The following is a 21,968-nucleotide window of genomic DNA, read 5'->3' as shown; positions in this document are numbered from 1 at the left end:
CACGAAACTCCTCCAGAGTCAAGTCCCTAAATTCAGTTCTGTCATTCTGTGAAGCGTATGATGCAATTTATTTATGTTAAAGTCCTTTAATCAAAGTAGTTTATGCAAACATTTGGGTAAAAAAGGTAAAAGTCTAGGTCGAAGGCCATGAGAAAGTCCAGGAGTCATACTGACAGTACTGACACCACGTTACCAGTTATGTTATACGTATTTATGCACGACGCCAGTTCAGGATTAAAAGTGACAGAGTCGCTAAATTGACAACACTGCAGTGCCAAAGAAATTCCGTTCTGTGGAACAGGTGTTGCCATCGTTACTTACGAGACGCGAGACTCGTAGGCAACGGTTGTCATAATGTATTTCCATAACATCGAGTATTTTGTAACAGCAAGTATTTTGGAACTGCAAGTATTCCAAGGTGCTGTTACTTTTTGGAACAGTTTCAAACAAGGAACTGTTCCAAAATAACCGTTACGTTATTTTTTCCCCACCTCTAATGGAAATAGACATTATATCTGGCTTTAATAAAGTTCAAAAAATTGTTATGATTGCTACCAAGTAGGTAGTACCAACGCTGTGATTACTCGTATTATCGGGAGACGACAATCAGATTTACAGCTCACTGTAAGTTCAACACATTAACAGAGAATGTAAATAATTTTAAACTGGTAGGCTATTGCAGTTTTATTTTCTTTCATTCACCTCTTGATCCATTGGTCATTGTTGACATAGATTACTACGATAACTGCCACTGTTGCAAAAAGGACTAGACTGGTTATTATGATGCAATTGTAAGCGCTTATTTATTTAACTAAAATGATTACGACAGTGCATTTTCTCTTTATAATAATTAAAGAGTATAATATATTGTGTTATTTTTTTCTTTTGTAAACATAGCACGTTATAAATTTCCAAAATGAACACGTTTCGAAATCATATTTACTTGTCTACCAGAATGCATACTGAATACAGTATTAATGTTGCATTCTATATATTTCTACTGAAGATTAGACGTAGAACAAATAAATATTCAGAATTCTAAACTAAGGTATTGTTGTAAGCATGTTTGAAATTCAAAGAGATGCCTTTATTAGCACTTTCTGTAACTTTTTTAAAACCGCCCAATTATTAGCAGCTGTCTGAATGTAACGCATTATTATGTATGTCATTTGTAATTCTGTATATTTTATTAAAATTTTCACTATGGCTCATAGATGTCCAATTGTAACTCGTACGAGGTAATCCCTGGCGTAAGCAACCCGCAACGCATATTCTTTAAGGACGTTTTTCCTATTTTACATGGAAAGTTATTGACCTTAGCACAGCATGCTTGACGTGCAATATCTCCTGGTTCTATGGGCGTTTGGACAACCATGCTACAGCTACTTACTAATTTTTCTGCTGCAATTCTCAATACGATAGGCTATTTGTCACAATGCATAGACCTAGACGCTATTTATGACTTTCTTATTCTATTCCTAAATACTTTACCAACTTTGGCAACGTTGGTATGATTACCGATATATTCCAATTTGTATTGTTCAGCAATCGATTTCATCAATATTACAAGATTAAAATAAAGTTTATGAGTTTTTATTTAATGTTTCTGATTTCGTTTGTTAAAATAAAACATGTTTGCAGATCCTATATTCCTTATTTTCGTAATCTTCCTTGTCTTTATAAATATGTTCATGCTCTTCTTTCTGTACTTGTAATTTGTACAGGTGTGTTCACGAGAAAATTTTGCTGGTACAAATCTTATACATTATAGAAAACAATCTGTACAACCTGGTACAATTTTCAGAGAAATCTGGTACATTTTATTTTCGGCCAGTGGCGTCACTGTCGCTTCTATATGCGTAAGAATGGAAAATTATTATTATTTATTCCATTACTGTTTAAATGTATTTAAATTTTGAAGATAATCATCCGTATCTGTTTCCAGAGACCTGTTCCACAAAATCATAAATAAGAACAATTTTACAAGTTGTAATACATGTTGTAACACAGAATAATATGGAAATTTCGTATAGTGATTCTCTCGTTAGAGAACTCAAAACTTTTGCAATTAAGTAATTATACATTTTATTTTGAAATTAAATTAGTGGCTTGTGCAGCAAATGCTGCAAACTAAGTTCATTACACGTTCAAATAAAAATGTTTCATATTTATTTTCAGTGAAGAATGTCACACATTTTGAAAGTTATTTTTTTCCATAACAATGAAACATACTCCTTGTGAATGGTTCTTTAAGCCAATACTTTTTCTTGAATCTATCCACCTTCAATTTTTAAGTTTCAAGACGTAAACGCAAGTAACAATGTCAGGACGACCAGTGGGTTTTTCATGTGGAAATAAAGCAATAGCTATTTCAAGTCATTGTGGATTGTAGATGAAAGTTAAAAAAGTCAGATTTTCTATGCTTTCGAACAGTCGACATAGCATCTTGGTATAGTTGCTGCATGTAGAACTTGAAATGTAGAGGGTAAAATTATTTTATCCTGCTAAGAGATCTTGCTGAAATGATCGGGAGACTACAAAATTTTGTAGGCCTCTTATTTTATCAGTAAGTAATACCTTTTGATTTTTCCTTAGGAACTGTAATTTTTGCGCTCTCTCGAGCCAATACTGAAGAGAATGACATGTATCTACACCACACCGCCATTAAGTATATGAAAAAGACCCAACACCACTTAATTAATAAATTTAAAAATATTTTATTTTTCATGACAATATTATTATCTTACGCAAGTTTTGTAGTTTATATATATAATAGCCCCCGCTTAGTAAATTAGAAATGAAGATCTAATTTTAGAATTCTCTACATCTACTTATATAACCCCAAAACGTTTCACTTTCTTATCAATATAGCATTAATATGTATAATTAATGAAAAATAGTCACATCATGGCATTAACTATAATAATATTTCATTTCTAATCGTAATAATGTCATCAAACCACATCAAGTTTTGTAGATTTTAATATCCAATACACAGCTGTGCTCAGAAAATTACACACCGCAGAATCAGACCTGTAAATTATTTTTAGTAAGCCTAAGTCTTGAAGATTTTAAAAACCGATTGAATTTGAATTCTAAATATGTTGGCAATCCTGCAGGTCATGGCCTTCGTGTAATAGCCTATTCTTTATTGTAGTGTGTGTTTTGTTTTATTTTGAAATGCAATTATTTCTCAAAACTTAGAAAAAATGAATTTTGGAGAAAAAGGAAAAATATGTAGGAAAACTAACGCTTCACTGAAAGTTACTATTTGTTCTGAAAAATCTTGGATGCCAAGCTTCCAAATGACGGATCATTCATTAAAATGCGTTCAGCCGTTTTCCCGTAATTTCCATTATAGTCCTATATAGATGTTGTATACACATATTATACTTTGAATCATACACTGCAGATTTTATTTACATATAATACTGAAAATAGTACCTACCCTCCCACATCCAAACACTTATTGAATACATTTTCTAAATGATTATCATAAATGGACGCAATATTCTGATATAATATGAAGAGTTCACTGCAAGAATGATGGATGTCACTTTCTTGTCGAAAATGAACCAAGACTGTCAATGCATAGCTTAAGACATATAGAATGTATATAGAGAGTTATATTGCATTAACACTGATAGTCATTGTCTAGTAATGATCGGAAAATCACAGTTAAGCATTGAGCACTAAGCATTTCAAACTTTCAATTGCTTCTCCTGAAAAATGTATTCCAAATGACATCCATCATTCTTGCAGTGGACTCTTCATATATCTTCAATATCTGCAATAGTGCGATATTTCTTTCTGTGTACCCTTCTTAACTCTTAGGAAGAAATCTGGCTATGTGAAATATGGGGGTCTTGGCAGCCAAAGTTTAACTTGAGTTATTTTGTTTCTGGAAAATTTTCAATTTATTTCACGCTTTCATTTTAGGGATGACACATTGCACCATCTTGTTGAAAATAACTATGAGTTAGTTATCATAGCTTAACGAGTTTACATTAAGTGAAGTTTTTGTGTTAGATGTCTTTGATATCTATTCATTAAAAGAAATGAAATGATAAATTAACTAAGAAGCAAAGCACGCAGAGTTTCTCAAAAAGCGGAGACTCTGTATGCACGTACTACAGAATTCCTTTTACTCTTCTATAATTTAGTGCGTTCAAGTTCCCGCTCAAATGAAACCTTACTTTTTCTGTAGACCAGACTGTGTCCAAAATTGCAAGATTTTCAGCAATAAATTAACTTATTATTACGGAAACATTAGAATTCAGTAGGAGATAAGAGAGCTGTATTTTACAAAGTTCTAGATAAGTGTCTAAGTACAAATTTGTACTCCACATTAAAACTATATAGACCTGATGATTTTAGAAGTTTGAAGTTTCTAGCGAGCGACTACCTCCAAATATAATTTCAAACGCGTTATTTATTTCTCGTAAGTAAATGGTTAGAAGCGATGTAATATGATTCCATACAATCAAAAGTAAACATTGCATGGATTTTACGAAATTTGCAATAAGTAGGCCCAAGTGATGCATTCAGTAATTGATGTCTAGCTGACAATATTTCTCTACTAAATGAAAGATATTCTAATCTTCATATGTAATGTGGACGTTAACATGTCATGCACAATGTTAAAAAGATAAGAGGCAAATCTCTTAAGGGGTTAGATACAGCTTACAGCAGTAAAATTTTTGGAAATATTCAACATATTTTTCTTCCATTACTGTATCTTGTACAATAATGAAAATTGGCATGTGTAAAACACTGTCCTTCTGCTATACCAGCTATGGGGACTATCAGCAAAGTAGGGAGGGAACGGTCCTACTCACTCCACATTCGTTTGATTGGCAGGCGAGGGGTAGCGCAGTTGTTTTGCTAAGTCAAGTGCAGTGGTGGATTCGATACACCTTACGCGTCAGTAATTTCTCCTCTCTTATTTCTTGTTTACAAATCTTTACAGTATTTTGTTTACATGAAGTACATGTGTCATACCATAATTCGCGGGTGCTCGTGTAAAGGGGGTTAAGTATGAATTGGCTAAACTGGAATAAGTACAGATTTGAACTATCCACAATTACTTTTTTCTTGTGTTAAAGGGGTTAAGTTATTCTTCCATCTATGATGCAGTTACAGTGCTCCATAGTTTGTGACAAAGGGGTTTTGTTCAGTACCAAAGAAGAGAAGTTTACATACCTCACAATTTGACTTAACCTCCTTTACATGAGCACCCGCGAATTATTACAGCCACCTACTGTGATTAGGCAATTTATATCGAAGTTCTGGTCCACACCCCTTATAAATATAGCTGGTTGTGCTGTATCTTTTGTATCTGTGCACTCATCTAGGGCGAAAGAATAGAAAAGTAGATGCTCCAGTTTTGTTTCTAACTGCTCCTGTAAGGCCTATGTCACTTGCTATTTCTGTAATTCTGTCTGTGACCGTCCGACGAGACAGAGCAACAGAGTTTATAGCAATAATTGAATTTGGAGAAACGAATTCCACATCTGAAAAACATCGGTTTCTTTTAGCTATAAGCTAGGATATTCGATAACTTTCGCGTAATATTTTCTGTCGAGAAGTTTCATTCTGGGATGCACTTGACTTCGATTTCAGTTCATTCAGTCTACGTTCTCTCTCCAACCCTAAGAGAAATAGATTTAAAAATATATTACAGAACTGATGACATCGCATCAAAGTTTTAAATAAGTAACTTCAGTTCCAGCTTTAATAAAATAATAAGTCACTAAACCCCGAAAATACCATAACATATCTTGTTTTGTATCGTTTCACAAATATTACGAAAATAGCTTTTCAAATTGTAAATAAATACCTGTAAGATAATCAAAGTCCGCTTTATGCTTCCGATCAAAGTGGCGTTTAATATTGAAGCGTTTTATATGCGCAATTTTAAACCCACATATTAAGCAGCAGACTTCATTTTTTTGTAAGTAACAAAAAATTCTTTCTGCCACTCTTCCTGAAACTGACATCCCGAGATCGAAGCTATACCCGCCACTGAATGAAGCGTGTATTTACGAAGCACCAAGCGGAGGAGATGATCGGTGGAGTGAGGTAAGGAGACTTTGAGTGCAGTGGCCCTTCGGAGCCATTTTTCCCCATGGTTGTGCTATACGAAAAAAAAATTATATTTAAAAAAAAAATATATATATATTTTTTTTTTTTCAAAATTCAAAGTGGTGGCAGTTTACTGTGCAGTGATGAAGCTTTTCCGTCATAACTCATAAACTTGTTAACTTTTTCATATGCTCTCTCTTTTATTTTATTGCTGAAACTCATGTTTACAATATCATGCTCTTTCAACTACATTCCGTAATAAATAATATTTTTTTTATTTTGTGTCAGAAGAAAACACTGATAGTTGACCATTTTTTAAATTAATATACTTACTTTTTATCAATTTATCAAAGGTAGAGAAATGATTTTGCATCATATTGTGGATATGACATGCATAAATACACACAAAAAATTGCATCACAGAATGTTGGATAGTTTTTTACTTATGTGGGAAACTCTTCATCACTGCACAGCGAATTGAATTTAAAAAAAAAAAAAAGGAAATATTTTTTTTTAATCTTAAATATATATATATATATATATATATATATATATATATATATATATATTCATGTAGCAGAAGGACAGTGTTTTATACATATTAATTTTAATTATTGTACAAGATATAGTAATGGAGGAAAAAATGTTGAATATTTCCAAAACTTTACTGCTGTAAGCTGTACCTAACCCCTTAAATTGGCAGTCACTTTCACTACTGCTAGTAGATCACATTTGAATCAGTCGATGTAAATATGATATTCTATGAAATACAATAAAAAATATATCAGGTTCCTTTCACTGGTAGCAAAATCTATATAAGATTAAGACAGTTCTTGATACCAATAACTTTGTGGAAGAAAACGAAGCAAGTGTCGCTTGTAGTTAATAAGAGGGGTGTACGAGAATAAATTGTGATTTGTATTAGCTATTAAGAAGTTAACTTTTTTTTTTTTAAATTTTAATTCCCGCTTTTGTGGATAGGCTTCAGTTAACTGCTGACGCTCTCTTACACCGAAACGCAAAGAGTCACTAAAGCAAAATCTTCAACTACTGTCAGGCTAGGTTACTGTATCCGTAGCATTTGTGCATTACAGACCTATGGCGCATTATTAGGTTACATAAGCATTATGCTTGAGTACTTAATTTCTATGGAATAGGGTGGGGGACCTTCACCGAAGAGCAAACCAGTGGTTAGGGACCATTCCACAACTGACCGATATCGCCGACATCATGCTTTTATATGTCATCGTTTTGGAAGGAAGAGGGTGGATGGGGGGGCCTCCACCGAGCCGAGCCGCGGACCCCAAGTTGTAGCTGTACCGTATCGTATACTCACGCGTAGCTGCATGGCGTCGAGGTCCAGTTGGCGGCCGGTCTGAGGCTCGCGCGCTCAGGTGGCGGCTTTTATAAGCCTCCGCCGAGGCACTTTTCACCCGCCGCGCCGGAGAGCTGAGCCTTGGCCCACGGCCGCTCCAGTTTTGGAACGTCCTCACACTCGCGGTACGAAATCGGACGCAGGCGCCAAGCGGCGTCCACATGTACCTGACGGCTCCTGGCCTAGTCAGCGTATTAGGATTAGGACATCAAACTTCAGTGTACCGTATGAAAATGGTCGTAGCTGGAGAGAAAATTCTTTGATTAAGCCACACCATCCAACCATTTCTATATTATTTGTTTATTATAGGCTACTTTTACCGATATCCAATTCCTAAAATGTTATTATATCTGTAGCACCATCAAAATAAGTCTGCGAAGTAACATTCCGTAGGTATGCGTAGAAGAATATTATATTGTACTGATAAGCCTCTATCTATCTATCTATCTATCTATCTATCTATCTATCTATCTATCTATCTATCTATCTATCTATCTATCTATCTATCTATCTATCTATCTATCTATCTATCTATCTATCTATCTATCTATCTATCTATCTATCTAAATCTATTCTAATCTAATCTATCTATCTATCTATCTATCTATCTATCTATCTATCTATCTATCTATCTATCTATCTATCTATCTATCTATCTATCTATCTATCTATCTATCTATCTATCTATCTATCTATCTGACCGCATGCCCGTCTGTCTGTCGGGAGTTAAGGTTTATTTAGTTTTATGTTTGGTTTAGGTGTATTAATTTAAGAAAAGTTAATAGAAGATTTTAACTCCTTTCTTATGCTTTCAAAACATATGCTTTCCTTTAAAGCTTTTTAACTTTAATAATTTAAATTATCTCAAAATTTTATTATTTCCGTCTATCCGCCTGCCTGCTTGCCCGCCCGCCCGCCCGTCTGTCTGTCTGTCTGTCCGTCTATCCGCCTGCCTGCTCGCCCGCTCGTCTGTCTGTCCGTCTATCCGCCTGCCTGCTTGCCGCCTGTCTGTCTTTCCGTGTATCCGCCTACCCGCCTACCTGCTTGCCCGCCCATCTGTCTGTCTGTCCGTCTATCCGCCTGCCTGTCTGCCCGCCCGTCCGCCCACCTGCTTCTATGTCCGTCCGTCTGTAGATCTATTCGACCGCTCTTACTACGGACGTCTCTGCCTGCCTGTGTGCAATACATTGTTGACCTCAGGCGTAGCTCAGGAGGACAACGTGTTTATCTGCTCATCCAAAGCTTCGCTCGGAATTGAATTCGATTTCCGCTTGGGTTTATTTAGCTTTTCTCTAACCGAAAAGTGAAGATCAGCTAACGCCATCCAGTTCTCGGCCTCGTTAATCATTAAAGAAAGGAATTTACCCACAGGAACTACAAGGTTAGGTATGTATAAAGTGTTCGTTTTTGACAGAGAGAGTGAGCGTAGCTAGCAATGCAGGTGCATGGGTACCTGTCAGGGAACTCTGTCGTAGTATAAGTAGGGTGAAGTTGTAGCTTAATATGATTAACCAATCAACGAATAGCAGCGCAATGTAAACAAACCAATTTCCGGAGCACAACCCTGAACTCTAAGCACGAGAAACATATCCCCATTCAATTGCTGCGATACACAACACATTTCAGTTGTAACCTGGCCGTACCTCAGGCTTCACGTCATTCATGACGTAACGACAGTCTGAGCGCAACTAAATATTCTCATGTTGTGGTATAAATTCCTACCTTTACTTGTGAATAATTTCATAGACTTTAAATAACCTGGAAGTGCTACAGCTTTCTTGAATAACCGATTAAAAATTACGCTGTGTATTCTTTATTGGACTGTTTCAATGTTTGGTATTTTACTTTGCAATAATAATAATAATAATAATAATAATAATAATAATAATAATAATAATAATAATATTGTCATCATCACCATGTACACAACAACCTACAGAAGGCCAAGGTATATCAGCCGACTACGATTATACAGGGTGTTTCCGAGGTGGTGTTACAAACTTTCAGGGATGATGGCGAAGGGTACATGTATCAATTTGAGATAAGGAACCCTGGTCCGGAAAGACCGAGTCGAAAGTTACAAGCAAAAATATTTATATGGAAATGAAATAATTTTATTCTTCTGTACACCTTACTTATGTGTATTTATCTGTACATCTTATACATACTGTATTCATCTGACGTTTACGTTGTCTACTTACAGTATTCCATTCAGTGCGCTGTCTGAGGGGTGGGGACAGGAAACTACACTAAACAATGCAGATAGCGTAATGTGTAACGGACATGGTCGGTCCTGATATGCACGTCTGTAGACAGCAGTGTATGTGTAGAAGTTGCAGTGTCCAGTCGATCAGTCCTAGTGAAATGGAGGAGTATACGAGAGAGGAATAAGCAGACCTGATTTTCGAATACGGATGAGCCAATGGGAACAGTAGACAAGCTCACAGATTGTATCGGGCCATTTACCCACGTAGGAGACATCCGGCCCATACCATCTTTCCACGACTGTTCCAAAGGTTAAGGGAAGGAGGGCACGTGGTGCCAAATTACAATTCCATTACCACACAACTATTTTTGCTTATAACTTTCGACTCAGTCATTTCCGGACCAGGGTTCCTTATCTCAAATTGATACATGTGCCCTCCGCCATCATCCCTGAAAGTTTTTAACACCACTTCGGAAACACCCTATATGCGTCAGCAGGAGCTAACGATCATGCAACTAGTGAAAGGTTATGGTGTGGTTAACGCTGTTATAGATAGTTTTCGTATCCGAATTATTCTACATAGTGTAGCTCCCCAAATTCATCACGATGCTGCGTAAGCACCGGTTCCATACATTGGGCGAAATTAGTAAGAAATTTCTTCCCCTATAAATATTCAAACAATCACGCATTTCGTAACGCGAGCCCAGGTGTGATGTCTTAGACTACGGCGCTCTGGTGGGACCCATTTTGCTACACTAGATTAAATTTATTTCATTGGGTCCTTTTTATTAAATTTCAAAGTCAGGTTATCCTTTGTTTCATTATGTTATACATGAAATTCTTCCTTCACTCATGCATTATGTTCTAATGTGATATGGAATCTTCAGAAGAAAGACATGATAATCCTGAAAGCTCTTACGAAATGTAGATTGATGGATAACTTATAAAACGAAGACGTAAGCGCATTTTTATATAAATTATAGATAAACAATGGCCTAGAATCGAAGTGGAAACTTTAAGTAGAAACGATAAATGGCACAGAGATTTACATAATGATATTCCCAATTGACGATGCGCCGTGACAATAAACATGTAATTGTAACGGTTTTCCGTTATTAATAAATAATAACCTCAAAAGATAATTCTACATGAACAAAAATTAATGATATAAAAACACACATGTCGGGACCATGTAGGCCCTATTCCATAACTGCATAAATGCACATTTCAACTGTGTACGAGGACTGTGAAAGGGTTCGAGTATTTATAAAACAGTTATATTACCGATTTTTCTGTATGGTTGTGATACTTGGACTCTCTCTTTGAGAGAGGAACAGAGTTTAAGGGTTTTTGAGAATAAGTTGCTTAGGAAAATATTTGGGGCTAAGAGGGATGAAGTTACAGGAGAATGCAGAAAGTTACACAACACAGAACTGCACGCATTGTATTCATCTGACATAATTAGGAACATTGAATCCAGACGTTTGAGATGGGCAATGCATGTAACACGTATGGGTGAATCCAGAAATGCACATAGAGTGTCAGTTGGGAGGCCGGAGGGAAAAAGACCTTTTGAGAGGCCGAGACTAGATGGGAGGATAATATTAAAATGGATTTGAGGGAGATGGAATTTGATGGTAGGGACTGGATTAATCTTGCTCAAAATAGGGACCGATGGCGGGCTTATGTGAGAGCGGCAATGAACCTCCGGGTTTCTTAAAAGCCATAAGTAAGCAAGCAAGCCTACTTAGCTGTCAGCTCTACAATACTGGCACTAACATTTGCTAGCAGTTCTGTAAATAATCCTTGGCTAAGCTAGTAAGCTAAATCTGAAAAAGTTCAGCATTATTTTTGATTTTGTACACTGCTAACAGCACATGCAACATTGTCAACAACTTTGTCATAGCACCGTATCTTGTAGTTCACTCTGAAAGATGTTATCTTTAGAAAAAATTCGAATAATGAAAATTTAATGAACTATGTAGAATTCAAATTTGTTCCTGTGTTGTAAAAAGACAAACTATTATTAAACAAATGTAAAATATCAAAGGTGAAATGTGTAAAAGAAAGCCATTTTCTTCACTTACAGAGAATATACCAGCGTTCTTGGGATAGATTTGATTGAAAAACTGTTAGAAAACAAGCTAAATAATACGAAAGCATAGTCATTGTGAAGAAAAACACGGGCAGATCTGTGACAGAACATAAACGAATTCAGATTAAAGCTTGGAAAAAACAACTAATGGAATATATAGCAATTCTTACTGTCTAAATTACACCTGCTAATTTTTTTAATACATATTGCCAAGGTATAACTGAAGAGAGAGAAACTGTTACGTACTCTCACGCAATTCATCATAGATTAATTGAGTGCAGTTTTTTCCAATTTCTGATATATCATTTACATATTATTTTCAATAAATTTATTTATTTCCTTATTCCTCCCTTCTTAATTGTCGAAGACGTCATACATTTGCATTCCTGGCATCATCTTCATCATTTCCTTTTCCTCAATTCCCCAGGTCAATTCATGTAATAATATTCCAGTTTATCTATCAGGTCATCTAAATGCTTCACAATATTATGTAATATTACACAACTCATTATCAAAGAAGGAACTTTCCAGAGTTCCACTCTTACGCACTTAAAGACTAGAAATCTTCATTTAAGCTGTCCAAAACAACGTTCAAAAACTACTTTCTCCTTTTATGTACTGTAGATTATTGAAAGATATGTTTTCTGGTGTATGAGGATCCCTATAATAAACTTGCAACCCAGCTACTGTCTCTTTATATTACAGCATCACTTCTTGCCTTCGCTGGCTATTAATGACGTAACACACAAAGGCTTTCTTTAGTGTTATGTTACAATGAACATATCCCGACCACTTGACATACACTAGTATATTTCTCATTGGTGTTGTCAAGTGTATGGAGTATTTATGCTGTATAATTCCTTGCAATTCACATATTCACAATAACAATAATCTCACATACGTAGCTCAGGCCACGAGCGCGTGTACCGACTGATTTGCAATTACTCTCGGACCTAGGTTTGATTCCGGTTTGAACTGATTACCTGTTTCGGCTTTCATCCGAAGTTTTTATCTACTGTAAGGAGAATATCAGGTAATCTATGGCGATTCTCGGCCTCATCTCACCAAATACCATCTCGCTGTCACCAATTCCATTGACGCTAAATAACTTAGTAATTGATAATGAGTCGTTAAATAACCAACTAAAAATAAGGAACAATAATTTCTGGATTTAATAAGAGGACAACGAGTAGAGTCTATGACGCCAATTACACAAATGGAATCAGACTGTTGGTTCAGTTTCGGAAATGAATCCATATAAATACAATTTCTCTATTTTTTAAGGAACTACATTTAAGATTTGGTTAGCAGTTGAGCTATAAACACCTATGTCTTTGAAATGCAGAATCATATATAAATAGAGAATAGCTTCCCTTCTCTATTTAGGTCTTAAACAGCTATCCATTGTTTCTTGACTATGAAAAGCAGAATCACATAAAAATAGGGAATAGTTTCACCTCTCTATTTAGGTCTTAAATCGCTAGCAATTGTTTCTTGACTTTTCAAAGCAGAATCACATGAAAATAGGGAATAGTATCCCTTCTCTGTTTAGCTCTTAAACCGCTATCCATCGTCTCTTGACTTTGTAAAGCAGAATCACATGAAAATAGGGAATAGTATCCCTTCTCTATTTAGGTCTTAAACCGCTATCAATTGTTTCTTGACTTTTCAAAGCAGAATCACATAAAAATAGGGAATAGTTTCCCTTCTCTATTTAGGTCTTAAACCGCTATCCATTGTTTCTTGATTTTTAAAAGCAGAATCACATAAAAATAGGGAATAGTTTCCCTTACCTATTTAGGTCTTAAACCACTTCCATTGTTTCTTGATGTACACGCATAAAATGTTCTGTTCAACATTTTTTCCCCTAAACCTGAATAGCATGTGTCAGTCATCTACCCGAATTATAACACGAATGTGGTAATATATCCAAGCGTGTACATGCATTGGATTAGCCATCTCTATTGAGAAAGTGGAATAGTGTGTTTTAAGCCTGGTTAAAGGCGCGTTTAAAATTTTACAAGCAAAATTTAGATCTACAAAAATAAATACATGAGTAATTATTGATTTTCATTTATATTGTTTTAACCTCCTCATATCTAGGGTCTCTTATAGGATACCGGTACATTAAACAGAACTTTTAAATCCCTCCATCTCAATAAAAAAGTTAAATTTTTTTCTTTAAATTAGTTGAGGATGTTTAGAAGAGACGGCAGCACCACCTAAATATGAATTCAATCAAATTAATTAATTTACATACCAGCCACACACGCTACAAGATGGCAGTTTCTAGAAAGAAGGACATAGATCATAAGCATGTAAGTAACTGTATTGTTTATAATATTAAAATATTAAATAAATATTATATTGAATGGGTTAAATAAAACATTATTCTGTTGGATTGTATACTTAGATTCGTGTCTTAAAATTTGTACATAAGTATTACTAAAATTGAGATATACGTTGTCTCTTCTATGGGAGACATTAGACTTCTAGATTTTAAAGTAAACATTTTGTTGTTATTTTGTATCACATATTATAATTAATTGATTAATTAACGGACTTACTCGTGTTAATTATGTAAGATTTGTGCGGCTTACAGCTGTTTCAGTGCTTCACGCACCATCCTCAGAGCCTACTAGATCTCGGCGTCATCTCGAACTTCTCTGCCTGTTATGTTGTATATACAAACTCACATGTAATAGTTACGATAAGTTCTACTTAGGACAGACAGGCAGATCATTCCAAACACGCTACAAAGAACACATTAAAGCAATAACCAGAGGACACAATACATCTACATACGCCGATCACATAACCATACATACAATAACATAAATGCGGACATGGAAATCCTACACATACAACCCAAGAACCAAAACTCAACACACTAGAACAATACGAAATATACAAACACACTAAAACACACTCCGATCAAATTCTCAACACACAGATCAATTTCAGTACACACACACTATTTGACTCCACTCTTCAACACCTTTCAATAATCAAACACACCCACATAATAGGCAGAGAAGTTCGAGATGACGCCGAGATCTAGTAGGCTCTGAGGATGGTGCGTAAAGCACTGAAACAGCTGTAAGCCGCACAAATCTTACATAATTAACACGGGTAAGTCCGCTAGTTAATCAATTAATTATATTCAAGTGTTAAAGGTAGTGTACGCAATATTCAAAATGGACATATTATAAAATAAAAAAAAAGATAAAGGTATCCCCGTAACATGCCATGAAGGCACGTGGGGGACATGGAGGTAGAGCTCCATGCTTTCCATGACCTCGGCACTAGAATGAGGTGGTGTGGTCGGCACCACGCTCTGACCGCCTTTTACCCCCGGGAAAGACCCGGTACTCAATTTTATAGGAGGCTGAGTGAACCCCGGAGCCGTTCTGAAAGTTTGGCAACGAGAAAAAATCCTGTCACCTTTCATTCCGTAGCCAGCTGCTATACCAACTGAGCTACCCGGGCCTATTATAAAATAAAACTGAATTAATTTACAATACATTGAATTCCAAGGTCTCCTATAGGATACATCAGTTTTGAGTTACTTTCATTACTTGAATATTTTTTTCCTAATTTTTCATCAATACACAGTGCATTTGCAACACTATATTAAAATTTCATAGATTTCTGAATCCCAAAATTTTTCGCCAGGACTGAGGAGGATAAGTATGTAAACTAGTACTTGCTACAGCCGTTGTCTTTCGCTGTTAGGCCCAAGCTTTAACTCACTTCTTATTCACGAAACTGCAAGCACAGTCTTAAAAATATCTAATTTACGCTAAAGTTAGCCATCGGCGTAGCTCAAACAGTGCAATTGCCTAATGATACGAGGCTACATTCTGCATGAGTTCGAATCTCGCGTGAGCTGATTTCATAGTTGGGTTTTCAAAATAAACCTCTATACCTATTCGATTTACAAAGAGAGAAAAACTGCAATGTTTTGACATGAAAGATTCTTCTATAAATTCTGCCGTCACTCGCGGCACCATGGAAAGAAATGTGTAAGATGTGATTCGTGCCTCGTAGTTTTTCAGTCACTCCTCACTCCTCTTTTATTTCATGTGCCTCTCAGATGTGCCAATTGATTGAGTCTCCTAAATTGAGATCGCTCATCCTGTCTGTTGGTTTTTCGTTGTTTCACTAAGGAGGTAAGATAAATGTCGGGATGAGTTCTAAAAAAAAAAAAAATGGAACACGGACTTATCACCCACCAGTATAGGCCCTACATTTAGGATTTCCAAATTCTGTCGTTCCCTTATCTTCGGCTGGCAATGAAACATTATCATCAGCGGCACTTCTTAAATCTCCGATTGGCATCGAGGACTTAACTTTGGCGGTGCTGCTTTCCTTCCTCGTTTCAATGACTGGGCGGGGATTGTTGTGGAATGCGGCAGCTAGTAATAGCAGGCATCCAACAAGGAAAACTCGGTGCGCAGAAACCAGCGGGCGTGACTGTCTCGCGCAGATGACGTATGCCCCCGTTCCCAGCATGCTCTCACGCCTATTGCATGGAGGTAAGAGGGGTATAGCATGCGCGGCGCGAGGAGTTGGAGCTGAGTTTTGCTTGTAGGATACCTATATCTGTGCTGTTGCCGGTACTGGTGCGTGGGTGGTTAAATTGTCCAGCCATGTAACGTTCTTTCTAGTTGACGGTTCTTTCGGCTTCCCCCCTACAACATTTACTTAATTCTCTGAAGTTGGATAGTGCGAATGAAGTGAGACAAATGGCCTTTAGGCTAAGGCAATATTAGTTGAGTCTCAAGAGCCCTTGCAAGAGCACGAATTGCCTTGATCCATTATATAATCGTTAGGTAAGTTGTACTCATCCTGCTTATGATTGTGTTTATTTAATTCTTAGATCCATCTTTGTTTAATCTAAATATTACATACCAAGAATTATGACGTTTCTCGTAATGCAAGGGATTTCAAAAATCCCCTATCATTTTTTCCAAGTTTATTGCCCAACTGTAAGATGAATATCAGGTAATCCCTAGGCAAATCCTCTGACTGATCTAGCTAAATGTCATCTCGCTATTACCAATTCCACCGAGACAAGATAACCTCATAGTTGATAGAGCGTCGTTAAATAATCGATTAAAGAATCATAAGCTACTTGTTATTTACCTGGTGCGTTATGGTACAAACGTGTAATAATATTAGGCTACCTGTTGTATATGACACCAGGCCAGCAGTTTTGTAGGTAATACAGCGGTGTTGTGTAGCCATGCGTTGCGATGTGCGATTACTTTCAAAGCGTTATGCACCCTGGAAAGTAATCGTGACGTCAGCAGAACATAATCGTGACATGAACTAGATACGTAAGGACATTAAGTTCCTGTAAAACACTTATATAAATTCAGAATGTATTGTTGTTTAGCTATGCGTACGCATGCTTGGCGTACTGGATTGGAAAGATCTTTGATTAGAATCGCGGTCGTTACAATCGTTAAGTCATTGTTCACAGAAGAGTGGAAAATAACAACATGAGTAACTTAAAAATGAGAAAAGAGAGCCAAAACAAAATTAAGAATAAGCGGTGAGATTCTTTTTGCACTTCTTTATAGACAAACAACACCCAGTGTTTCAGAACCACGCTTCATTATCTAGGAAGAGAGGAACCCTTGGATCCTTCAGAGCGCTGTACGTTCAGGTCTGGAGAATAGTTCTTGATAATGGATATACCAGACAGATTCTCTCTGTCTTCCCCTACGACGGACCAGATATGTAGTTTCGAAATATTAAATGTTTGTTCATCTGTTGCGCGTTACAAAAGTCTAAAACTTTTGCTCCACGTTGAATACCGTGACAGTCTTAAACCATAGAGAGAGGAAAGGTTTAAAACTTGGTATTATATTTTTTTTTTCGAATGATTATTTGATTCTTTTTCATCAATTGTTTTTATTTTAACGAGTTGTTATTCTATTTCAATTATTTATTTGTAGCTTTGCAACGAATTTTATTTCTACGCTTCGAACGGATTTCTTATTCTTATTCTTATTATTCTTTTCGTGCAAATTTTGTTTATTCGTTTCGAAACGTTATTTTATCTTTTCCAAACGAGTTTTGTTGTTCGTTTCGAACGGAATTCATTTATTCTTTACGAGTGAATTTTATTATTCGTTGCGGAAGAATTCTGTTTCGTTTGGAACAAATTTTGTTTATTCATTTCGTACAAATTTTGCTTATTCGTTTGGAAAAAAAATTTTGTTTATTCGTTTCGAACAAATTTTGTTTATTCGTTTAGAACATATTTTGTTTATTCGCTTCGGACAAATTCTGTTCGCCTATTTCGACAAATTTTCTTTATTCTCTTTAAACGAAATTCGTTTCTTCGTTTCGTATAAGATTTCTTAATTCGCTTCCAAAGATTATTTTTATTCTTTTCGAATTAATTCTTCATTCTTTTCCGACGGATGTCTTATATTTTCGGGGAAATTTTTGTTCTGTGGGATTTTTTTATTATTTACGGGCGATTTTTAAAATTCGTTCAGAACCATTTTTTAAATTCTTATCGTATATTTTTTTTTCGGACGAATCCTTTAGTTTCACAAGAACTGAAATGCATTAATTAACTTTATGAGTTATATATTTTTATAGTAATTTATTAATGTAGGCTAAATATTCCTAGGAGTTCTAATTATATCGCAGTTAACACAGAAAGTGTAATTTACTCGACGTTGTGTTTACAAAATAAGCAAACTCCTTATCGCTTTAAGGAATCAAAAACGAAGTGACATAACTTATAACTTGCACTAGCGATTGTTCCGTGAAAGTAACATTCTGCTCTCACGCTGTGCATTGCTTCTACCCACTGATTACTTCGTTCTCCATGCTTAGGGCTAGAAATAGCATGGAATAGTCCAGAATTCTTTTGTAACGCACCTGGCTCAGTCAACAAACTGCCAGCTTTTCATCAAAACATGGAATCTTGATCCCATTTAGTCGCTGAGAGACAAACAGACGGAATGCAGGAGTTTCCTCAGGTTTAAAGTATTATTCTATAATTATTATTCTGTTTCCCCTAGAAACAAGTTCGATTAATTAAAATGCGTCTCAGTGAAATATACAGCAGAGTCCGTATATGCCAGTTTCTATCTGATGTTTTCCAATTCACTGTAGGCTAAAGCAAGGAGATGCAATATCACCTTTACTTTTTAACTTTGCTCTAGAGTATGCCATTAGGACAGGATAACAGAGAGGGTTTGGAATTGAACGGGTTACATCAGGTGCTTGTCTATGCGGATGACGGGAATATGTTAGGAGAAAATCCACAAACGATTAGGGAAAACACGGAAATTTTATTGCACGCAAGTAAAGAGATAGGTTTGGAAGTAAATCCCGAAAAGACAAAGTATGTGATTATGTCTCGCGACGAGAATATTGTACGAAATGGAAATATAAAAATTGGAGATTTATCCTTTGAAGAGGTGGAGAAGTTCAAATATCTTGGAGCAACACTAACAAATATAAATAATACTCGGGAGGAAATTAAACACAGAATAAATATGGGAAATGCCTGTTATTATTCGGTTGAGAAGCTTTTATCATCCAGTCTGCTGTCAAAAATTCTGAAAGTTACAATTTATAAAACAGTTATATTACCGGTTGTTCTTTATGGCTGTGAAACTTGGACTCTCACTTTGAGAGAGGAACTTAGGTTAAGGGTGTTTGAGAATAAGGTGCTTAGGAAAATATTTGAGGCTAAGAGGGATGAAGTTACAGGAGAATGGAGAAAGTTACGCAACACAGAACTGCACGCATTGTATCCTTCATCTGACATAATTAGGAACATTAAATCCAGAAGTTTGAGATGAGCAGGGCATGTAGCACGTATGGGCGAATCCAGAAATGCATATAGAGTGTTAGTTGGGAGGCCGGAGGGAAAAAGACCTTTAGGGAGGCCGAGACGTAGATGGGAAGATAATATTAAAATGGATTTGAGGGAGGTGGGATAAGATGATAGAGAATGGATTAATCTTGCTCAGGATAGGGACCAATGGCGGGCTTATGTGAGGGTGGCAATGAACCTCCGGGTTCCTTAAAAGCCAGTAAGTAAGTAAGTAATTATTATTCTGTTATTTCAAATAGTGTAAATAGTATCTGTAACTTCATAAAATTATAAGTATAACCTAGCACAGTGGTCGTGAGCAATCGCTGAAATGGGTATAAACAACTGTGGCGACTCAAGGCTGCTTGACTTGGAGACTTCGGGAGTGATCAATCTCGAGTCTCGGAACACTTACAACCAGTCTTTACGTCAAGTACGCGACGTAACATAACATGTGGTGCGGACGCTGTTAGTCTCGCTTTCTCGATCGTTGTTCATCTCTATTGTTGGATTTTTGACGTCTTGCCAGCTCACTTGAGGTATGTGGATATAAAGGGAAAAATTGAGCCAGTGTCTGGAACAATTTGACCTCTGTTGTCACCGGTAAATGTTCTAACGGCTCTCTTGGCTTGACTTTTCGGGGCATAGACCCAAGACGGATACTTATATCGTTACACTTAGGTACCTTATGGGCACTACATGCGCGATGATTGCCAAATTCGACATGCGGCCTGAGTGGCATTCGTGAATTCGATTCCGAAAGTGGGATTTCCCGCCTCAGCCCCTAATGGAGGCAGGTCCCATCCGCACATAAATTGCCTGATAAGTCCCACGGGCCGAGAGCCCCAAATCCTTTCAATATTACAATGACTACCCCCAAGACTTCATTCCAACCTAATTTTACTATAACACGTGATAGATGAACTTAAGAGAAGATAGAGAGTTTAAATGGAATGATAGAGGAAAACGGGAGTAACCCAAGAAAAATTATCTCCAAAATCTTCTTTGTCCACCACAAATTCCCCCACAATCTGGCCGAGAATCAAGCCCGGACCACTTGCACAAAAGAACAACATGCTAGTGTTGAGCTACAGATTCGGCTACCAACGGCTGTTAGTACCTAACTTTCTAGTGGTGTATAGAGACTGAATTCTTCCGAAATTAGTCACATAATAATCTTTCGTGCTATAACTATGCACAGTTTGCATTTTCAAAGAAAACAAAAGAATACTACTAATAATAAAATACACTATCTACCATAAAGTAATTGGGTAATTTAGTATGTTATTTGACTCTTGTGGCCAGTATGTGTTGCAGTGAGCAAGAGAACCAGTTGAGAAAGAGATGGCGCGTGGTGAGATCTATCAGACTTTGATAAGGGCATAATTGTGTGCTGCCACCTCAGTGGACTGTCCAGCAAGGCAATAGCCGCTAAGGTAAACAGGCTCAAATCAACAGTAGCATTCATCCTACGTAAGTGGAAGGTTGATGGACATTGTGACAATGGTAAACGTTCAGGGCGACCGAAAATTCTGACCAACAGAGATCGCAGAACCCTAAAACGTGAGATTATAAAGAACAGGACACAACCAATGGCTACCATCAGACAGGAGTTTCAAGTAGCGACAAACGTGTCTATTTCCATTGAAACATTGCGAACAGAGACCCACGAACTCGGATATTACGGAAGAGCAGCGGCACATAAGCCGCAAATCACGAAGACGAATAAAGCTCAGAGGTTCAGGTGGTGTTTGGACCATCGCAACTAGACACTGGAGCAGTGGAAATCAATTCTATGGGGTAACGAATCGAGATTCACATTATTTCGGTCTGATGGACGTGTATGGGTGTGGCGGCTAACCGGGGAACGGCTTCTACCAGAGCGTATAGTGCCTACCAGGAAATTTGGTGCCAGTGAAGTGATGGTATGGGGTTGTTTCTCGTACTACGGTGTGGGACCACTGGTGGTTGTTCGTGGCACAATTAACTCACAGGCATACTGTAAAATTCTGGATAACGAAATGCTCCCAACACTGTGGCGTTTCTATGGAATAGACCCTTGTTACTTCCAGGATGACAATGCTAGGCCCCATGTTTCGGCGGCTACTATGCAGTGGTATGCAGACAATAATGTTCACCGGTTGGACTGGCCTGCACAGAGTCCTGATCTCAATCCCACTGAGCACATTTGAGACAAATTGGACCGGCGAATGAGGTCTAGGGAGATGCGGCCAACTTCCATTGTCCAACTGAGTGTCATGTTGCAAGAGGAATGGCGACCCATTCCAGTGGATATCCTACACAAACTAGTAGAGAGCATGCCTGACAGGGTGGCTCCTGTTATAGCAACAAGAGG

General features: G+C 36.9%; 1 protein-coding gene across 1 annotated transcript in view; it reads right to left on the bottom strand.

Moving 5' to 3' along the window:
• Window positions 1–21,968, bottom strand: part of LOC138698917 (uncharacterized) — a 72,723-nt gene that overhangs the window by 11,132 nt on the left and 39,623 nt on the right. Inside the window, exon 4 of the mRNA XM_069825113.1 lies at window positions 7,421–7,641. Within this exon, the coding sequence (XP_069681214.1) occupies window positions 7,421–7,641 (221 nt within the window). The remainder of the gene's footprint in view (window positions 1–7,420; window positions 7,642–21,968) is intronic.

This window comes from Periplaneta americana, chromosome 4, assembly GCF_040183065.1.
Source record: "Periplaneta americana isolate PAMFEO1 chromosome 4, P.americana_PAMFEO1_priV1, whole genome shotgun sequence".
In the NCBI taxonomy this organism is placed as follows: domain Eukaryota; kingdom Metazoa; phylum Arthropoda; class Insecta; order Blattodea; family Blattidae; genus Periplaneta; species Periplaneta americana.
This window is presented reverse-complemented; position numbering and strand designations above follow the sequence as displayed.